The sequence below is a fragment of the Mastomys coucha genome, unplaced genomic scaffold, assembly GCF_008632895.1.
Source record: "Mastomys coucha isolate ucsf_1 unplaced genomic scaffold, UCSF_Mcou_1 pScaffold21, whole genome shotgun sequence".
Classification (NCBI taxonomy): domain Eukaryota; kingdom Metazoa; phylum Chordata; class Mammalia; order Rodentia; family Muridae; genus Mastomys; species Mastomys coucha.
In genome coordinates this window covers 119,566,701-119,575,029 of record NW_022196904.1, presented here as the reverse complement: position 1 = coordinate 119,575,029, position 8,329 = coordinate 119,566,701, and the positions used below count along the sequence as shown (strand labels likewise).

Genomic DNA, 8,329 nt, shown 5'->3' with positions numbered 1-8,329 from the left:
TATCTATCTATCTATCTATCTATCTATCTATCTATCTATCTATCTATCTATGTGTTCTACCTTCCAGTATTTTTTTGCCTTCTCTTTTTCTCCTGGTTTATGTTTTTTTTTCTTCTTTTCCTCCTTTTTTTTCTTCTTAACCTTTTAAAGAAATCCCTTAACTGTAGTTACAGTGAGATTTGGAGTAGGATTAAAAAACCCCAAGCATGAAATTTGCTGCAATCTACAATATACTATCCTGAACCGATCTTACTAAAAGCTTTAGTTCACTTTTAAAAATATTTATTTGCTTTTTTAGGTGTCATCCTTTACAGTTTCAGCCATCAAAATCTCACAAGAAAGTTTTGAAAAAAATGCTGAAATTTCTGGCTAAAGGAGAGATCTCGAAAGGCAATTGTGAGGGTAAGATGAGATCCAGTCTGGAAACTATTTGCTGTGAACATTAAAATGTATCTCTCCAAGGCTCCTTCTTTTACATGGCTAAATCAGGTCAGGCAAGGGGAGGAGGTTTTTATAAAATAATCCTTTACTAATGTCATAAGGCCAGTGATGTAGTGACACCACCATTTGTCTCACTAGATCCTTCAATAAGGATGTAGGGAGTACAGACTAACAGAGCCTGTCTTTAAAAGAAAATTAAGGGTCATTGTAAAACATGAGTTTTTTAAATTGAAGTGTTTTATTCAAATGCTTTGACAACCCATCTGACTTGATTCTAATGATGTCTCTGAGCAGATGATCAAATGAGGGAGAGATTACTCAGCAGGTAACTGCACTGTTGTGCAAGCCTGACTCCCTAGGTTGGATCCTGGAGTCCAGGTGAAAACCTGGAAATAGTGTTGTGTAACCCTAGTGAACATGGGAGCTGGAGATGAGAGAATTGCCCTAAGCTTACAGTTCAGGACCTAGGCCTGGAGTACACAGCACAGCAGAAGAAAAAGTGAGACATTCATTTACAAACAAGGTAGAAGGCAATGGCTGACTCCTGAAAGTTGTCTTCTGTTCTTCATACAGCAGGCAGGACAAATGCACAATAGAATAAAAAAATGCTTTTTTTCACTAAACAGTATTTTATGAACTTGTCTTTAGTTATCTGGTCAATTTTAAGTTATCAGTGATTTCCCTATACCTAAAAGATTATTAGTATCATTTACTTTATGTTACTTGTTCAGATTTTCTTTTCAGTGTTTTAATTTTTAAACTTTTTAAGTTCTCCTATAATTGATATTTAATTTGGGGAGTGTCATTCTCTGAGCTATTTCTCACTACTGCCATAGGAAGCACCTAATCCTGGGAACTCCCTACCCTAGTTTTAGTTTATTCACTCATTCCACAAGTAGGTTTTCAGTGCCTGTGAGTGCTGTGGTAACTGTCTTGACCACTGGAAAGACAATGGCTGACCAAGCATTTAGGTTCTTTGGGTTCCATGGACTGTCCTAGAGTAGGTGTGGCTTAACTGGGGTTAGCAAAGAGGCCAGAAGACTGGGTTTTAGAGATTAGGTGCTAAATAGAGCCTTGGAAATAGTTTTGGTGTACCTCTGTTGGAGTATTATATATACATAATTGTAAGAATTAAATTAAGCTTTGAATTTCTTTTGGTGTCTAGAAATCACAGTCCATAGGTAAATTGATTGCCTGTATTTTCATGTGGCATGCACATTTGGCTCTTTGTTTAACTTGTTATAGGCTTCTCAATTGTGTCTAAAACTGATATTATAGGTGGTGATAGAATCACCAGGCCAAGGGGGAAGGGGTGAAATCTTAGGTCACAATTTTCTTTAAGTGAGTCAAGATTTGTTATATCAGTTGAATATATCCCATCCTGGTGCAGTGACGTACATTCTCCTGCTAGAACACCGTAACTCAGGTGAAGTAGTTCCCTTGCTTTGTAAGGCATGCCATGGATTTGGCAGTCAGAGTAACAGGATTACTTACCGTTATATAATCCTAAATGTGTCAAATAATACAGCTGATGATGGGCCTTTCATTGTTTTCTCATTTGTAGATGAGCCCATGGATTCTACAATGGAGGATGCTGTTGATGGTGACTTTGCATTAATGAACAAGTTGGATATAAAGTGTGATCTTAAAACACTCAGCAGTGACCTCAAAGGAAGCATAGAGAGTGAAGAGAAGGAGAAGGAAAAGACTTTAAAGAAAGAAGAGTCTAAAGAATTAATTCATCCACAAGCTATAGAGGAGAAGTTGGCCTCTGGTGAACCATCACAATCAATCAAAGTTCATATTGGTCCTAAGCCAGGTAGTGTAAAGTTTGTATCACTTGATAGTTATACCTGCAGACTTGGATTAGATTTTCTTGTGTTGTTATTTTTGAGGGGGCGGGGATGGGATGGGGTGGGGTAAGTTTTTTTTTCCCTCCTTCTCTTCTCTTCTCTTCTCTTCTCTTCTCTTCTCTTCTCTTCTCTTCTCTTTTCTTTTATCTTTTCTCTACTTCCCTTCCCCTTTCCCACTCCCTCTTCCTTCCCTTTCCTAATTTGACTTTCAAGACAGGTTTTTCTTTGTAGCCCTGGCTGCCCTGGAACTCACTCTGTATACCAGGCTGGTCTCGAACTCAGAGATCAGCCTGTTTCTGCTTCCTGAGTGCTGGGATTAAAGGAATGCTTTACCACATTTGGCTTGGGGAAAAATCTTAATCAGATTAGCTAATTATTTATTTGTGGACAGTTGAGGTTTGAGGTTACTTTAAGGGTGGTTGCATGTTCTTTCAGGAAATATATAATGTCTAGGTTACTCAGTTGTTACTGGTTACAATAGGATGCATTAATACATGGTTTTAAAAATTAGAACAATTCATCAACCTGAACTCTGTTGAGTACAGAGTGTAATTGGAGACACAAATATGTTAAAGTGAGCAAGGATTTTTTTTTTTAAAGATTTGTTTATTTTTATATATGTGAGTACACTGTAGCTATCTTCAGACACTCCAGAAAAGGGCATCAAATTCCATTGTTGATGGTTGTGAGCCACCTTATGGTTGCTGGGAATTGAACTCAGCACCTCTGGAAGAGCAGTCAGTGCTCTTAACTGCTGAGCCATCTCTCCAGCCCCAAGGATTCTTCATAATTAAAAGAAATATTACAACAATCACCCACCAAAGTTTGTTCTAGATTTAAAATATCCCTGGAAATGTGGGCCACAGAGGTAGAAGATCCTTGAAGTGCTGATTTCTACTTGGAGAAACAGAAGAGTGGGCAGATGTTTAAAACGGCTGAATGAATGAACAGATAAACATCTTTCAGTAATAGAGCTGCCTTGAGACATTTGTGTGACCTTTTGCCACCTTTGACAGCTAAGAATTTTAATGATCCTGTAAAACTTAACTGTGAACTCTTTGGACTTACTCTATGTAATCTATAGTATTTGAAAAAGACAGTTCTAGAGGCAAATGTCATTGGTCTAATGTTTTGACATTCTTTTTAGGTAAAGGGGCTGATTTGAGTAAGCCTCCATGTCGAAAAGCAAAGGAAATGAGGAAAGAAAGGAAAAGGTTAAAACTGATGCAGCAGAACTCAGCTGGAGCCTTTGAGGGTTTCCAGGCTCAGGGTCAGCCAGTGTGCTTGTTACCCAAGGCTAAATCCAACCAGCCCAAGTCACTTGAAGATTTGATTTTTGAATCTTTACCAGAAAACTCATCGCACAAGTTAGAGGTACTCAAGGTTTCTGTGACTGGTCACATTGTGATTTTTGTTGGGTACTTATTTTCTTTGCACTGATACCTACCAGTTAGTATTCTACTATTTAGCATTTCTGTTACCATAAGTCAACTGCTATATGAGAAAGTTCTTTAAGAGCTTTTGAAAATATTTTAGGCAACTAGTAATATTGCTTTAAAAATTTATTTGTAGCATGTTTTTAAGCAGTGTACTCTGGCTTTTTTGTGTTACTTGATTGTAATTAAGTAGTTTATAAAAACAGAAATATTGTAAAATTAATTTTATCTTAGAAATTAAAATGGCAAAAGATAATTTAGATATTAAAAGACTAGAACATAATAAACAAATTAGTTTTATCATCATATTTCAATCTAGATTTTGATCAAGGTAGCACTGTTGCCATATATACAAACCTGTACTGACTTATACTACTGACCTAGTCAGGGTTACTGTACAGCCTTTAATATGCTAATATTAACAAACACCATAGCCCCAAAGTAAGGTGCGGAGGAAAGAGTTTATTTGGCTACACTTCCCACATCACGGCTCATCACTGAAGAAAATCAGGATAGGAACTCAATCAGGGCAGGAACCTGGAGGCAGGAGCTGCTGCAAAGGCTGAGGAGGGGCGCTGCTTACTGGCTTTCTTCCTATGGCATGCTCAGCCCCCTTTCTTATAGAATTCAGGACATCACTGAGTGGGGTGGACCCTTTCTTATCAATCATTAATTTAAAAAATACCCCACAACCAGATATTATAGGAACAGTTTTCAATTGATATTCCTTCCTGTCAGGTAACTCAGGCTTGTGTCAAGTTGACATAAAATTAGCCAGCACAACTACCAAATCCTTTCTCATTAAGAAATCCCAGCCAATCAGCTAAAATTTTTGTGCCAAATTCCTATTTTTTTCAAACTTTTATATTTCAATAACAAATTAAAAAATTCAATATTAATTATATATTAAAATTATTTTAAAGATGTTAGCCATAATGATGTAAAAATATCCTCATGCTTGATTTGAATTTGTAGCTTAATATCCAAGGACATTAATGCTAATCTTAATGGGGCTGAAGTGATGGCTCAGTGGGGAAGAGTGAAGACCTTAGTTTGACTCTCTAGCTGCCATATATTCATGGCTGTGTGTGCTTGTAACCCCAATTTTGGGAGGTTTAGGCAGGCAGATGTCAGAGCTTGTTGGCTAGCCAACTTACCTAGCCAAAATGGTGAGCTTCTGGTTCAGGGAGAGGCATTAATATGTAAAGCAATAAAGCTACATTCAGCTTGCTAAACATAGGCATGTACTACATGCACAGACACACAGAAACTTTAAAGAATATTTATCAGACAAATTTTAACAACTTTGGCTATTACAACTACTTGTTACTTTGTTACTGTTACTAACTTTCTTCCTTTCAGAATTTTAGAGAATTGAATATACTACTTAAAATATAAAGGGGCCTTTATCCTTTGATCATAAGTAGGGTATTCAGAGAATCAGCCTCACCTCAAATGACAGTTCTGTAGGTCTCAGCATTTACATTTTTAATATGGTAGTACCCAGGATGTGAGGGATTTGTTACCTGCTGGGTGTCACTCTTTTTCCTTTGCCAACATGAAATGCCCCATTATGTCCTCATTGTATTGCATTTAATTTCCTTTTGCTGCTATTTTACTAATGCATCTTAACTGTTAGTAATTAATGTTAAGATAAATGTTAGCTAGTCCTGTTCTGAGTTACCATTTTTAACTTATCTTCATTTAAGGTACTGAAAGCTCTGATTATTTGTCCAAGATGTTGACATTGTAAGATAATTATAAAGGAAACATAATAGTGCTTTTAACTCTACAGTGACATGTACACACTTTGTGAGAGTTTCCTCTCATAGTTACACAGTTGTAAGTTTAGTTACTAATGATGAATAAAGCTACTTAGAGGTATATTTACAGTTTTTAGTGTGTCTGACTGACTTTTAGTAAGTTGTGGACAACTAAAATTCGAAGAGTGTTTGTGTTACCACAGCTAAGAGTAACCTGTCAGTTTACAGTAGAGATGAGTGCTTTTAATTTGTCAGAGGTGAGGCTTATATTTAGAGGGAATCTTCTCTTGCTTTCTTTAAGTAGACTGTAGATTATATGAATAACTTTCTGCATTTGCTAACTTAGCTGATTTTTAATGTTAAAATACATGTTTATGCTTTAGCATTATTTGAAACGTGATTTTTCGGTTGAGCGTTTCTGTTAGTGCATATTCTGTAGAATTGAATCAGTGAATGAATTAATAAACATTGTTTTTTAACTCCTTCTGAAGGTGAGGGTGGTAAGATCTTCTCCACCAAGTCCTCAGTTCAAAGCCACATTTCAGGAGTCTTACCAGGTCTATAAACGTTACCAGATGATTATTCACAAGGATCCACCTGATAAGCCAACCGTGAGCCAGGTCAGCAGGCCAAGTATGAGATTTTGGTATAATTGTACTATATTTTTGTTTATATCCAATTTGTAGCATAACTGCACAAAGATAAGACTGAGTGGACATTCTGTAAATGTGAATTCACTTTTGTCATGTGTTAAGTACCAGTCACACAGAGTTTCAAAGTGGAAAGTCATATGCTACATTGCTTTTATTCAGAGCTGCTGTGTATTTATCTATATTTATCTACAAATCAATCATGTAGCTTCAAGTTAAATACCCATGAGAAGAAGGTGCACTTGGCCTGGTGTGTTGCTATGCTTCATCCATGTTTGAAAGTCATCTAGAGAGTTCATAGCAGCTCAGGTATTCCTTATTAATGGAGTACTCATATATAAAAGAGATGGACTGGAAAAGGAAGAAGGTAGAGGTCTTTAATAGACTCCTTGTCCACTTACAATTTTACATAGCAGATGATTTCAAGAGAAAAAAAAAAACAATGTCTGGGAATGAAAAAAACCTAAAGCACTTCATTCAGTAGAGGTAGCAGAAGTGCTGGCTGAGACCAGTTCACAGCAGTAGCCAGTGTATGTGACAGTACTGCTGGTGAATAAAGAAAAACCAAAGTAGAAACAAATTGTCTGTCTGGCTCTTGTGAGTTTAAGGTTGTCCTGACTGTTGGTAGAAAGTTGACACTTAGGCCTGTGCCACTCCATTCCATTCCTGCTGCATTATGACAGATCCGAGGGCTGAACTTTGGAAGTGGTTTGCAGAGATCTTCCTCTAGCCTCACCTTCAGAAGTGTGTCAACAGGTAGAGTTGGTTCAATAGCATTGGCTTATATTTTCCTTGCTCTGAAGGTGAGGCTAGTACCTGCCTCCTTTGAGGACCCAGAGTTCAACTCATCCTTCAACCAGTCCTTTTCTTTATATACCAAGTATCAAGTGGCTATACACCAGGAAGCACCTGTCTTATGTGAAAAGTCTGAGGTACTGTACATCTCTTAAACATTTTTCCCTATATTGACAAGGTTTTAAAGAAGCATGATCTATCTTAACTGTTAAATAGAGCTGACTGATGACTGAGCATCTCTTACTGAGCTTGTGAAAGAGACTTAGCATTTTGAATCCTTTAATAAAAAATAATTGTAAATTCAAAAAGTGTTTCCACCAGGAACCTGAATACAGCTTTATTAGGGTTTTGTTCTGCAGCCTAAGTCAGCAGACATTTACTGACTATACCTCGAGATGGAAGAAGCAGACCTATTGAGATTGTTGTATAGAGCATCATCTAACAAGCACTTTTTGAGGTCCTCCATTTCCCATGCTGTGGATCTTAAATGAGTAAGAGATTCTACCGTTATAACAGGGATAGAGGTGTGTTGGGATAAAGAAACCGACAGGTGCAGAGGTGGCACTGAGTCAGGCACAGGCAGATGGGTAGGAGTATGTCTGGCCTGAAGAAGAGAAGGGTGTTCTTGGCAGCAGTTCAGCCTTGCTCAGCAGTATAGTGGCTGAAGTACACAGTATGCTTGAGGAACCACTCTAGCTATGTGGAAGGCAATAGAGAAAATGAATAAGCTGTGCAGTTTTACTTAGGAACAAGACTTCTGTTGAAGGTTATTTTGGAAGCATGAAACACCTAAGTGCTGTTAATCACTTAGCAGCTCTCAACATGCTGCCATCTTTATTTGTCTCCCTCTTCATGTTCTTTGCTATTATGTTGGATTATTTTGTTCCAAATCTTGGCTACTGTACCATTTTGTCTGTAAGTACTTTAGAATATATTTTATCAAAAATATTTGATTATGTGGTAAGACACTCTAGGAAGAATTAAAAACATGTATAGAATAATACTTAAGAAAAATAAACTTAGTAGGCAGAAGAAACCAAAGTTGATTTTTTTTTTCTTGTGCTGGATATTAAACTTTGTATATGATAGGCAAGCATCCTACTATAGTTTAGCTCTTGAAGTGATACTATTTTTTTTAAACAAGAGAATTTTACTTACATATGTAATTCAGAACTAGCTTTATTCCTCCTGAGAATATCAGATCTGTATCTTATCTCATTGTCTTCCAGCTCCAGTTTTCTCTATAGTTGTTTAATTGCAGACTGACTCATGCTTGGAGAGATGAATATTGTTAATTTAGGGCTCCTCATTCTAACAGTCTAGACCTCAGCTTTCAAAAAGCAACATGATTCTTTCCTGATGGCTTCAGTGAAAAAGTTGCAAGGATGTTG

General features: G+C 37.0%; 1 protein-coding gene across 4 annotated transcripts in view; it reads left to right on the top strand.

Annotated features, from left to right (window-relative positions):
* Window positions 1-8,329, top strand: part of Ate1 (arginyltransferase 1) — a 113,268-nt gene that overhangs the window by 10,693 nt on the left and 94,246 nt on the right. For 2 of the 4 annotated variants that reach the window (XM_031388522.1, XM_031388524.1), the window contains exons 4-7: window positions 299-402; window positions 2,006-2,260; window positions 3,442-3,668; window positions 5,985-6,113. In XM_031388522.1, coding sequence (XP_031244382.1) covers window positions 299-402; window positions 2,006-2,260; window positions 3,442-3,668; window positions 5,985-6,113 — 715 coding nt within the window. Of the gene's footprint in view, window positions 1-298; window positions 403-2,005; window positions 2,261-3,441; window positions 3,669-5,984; window positions 6,114-6,946; window positions 7,076-8,329 lie in introns of all 4 variants that reach the window. The other 2 variants (XM_031388521.1, XM_031388523.1) reach the window with 1 other exon arrangement.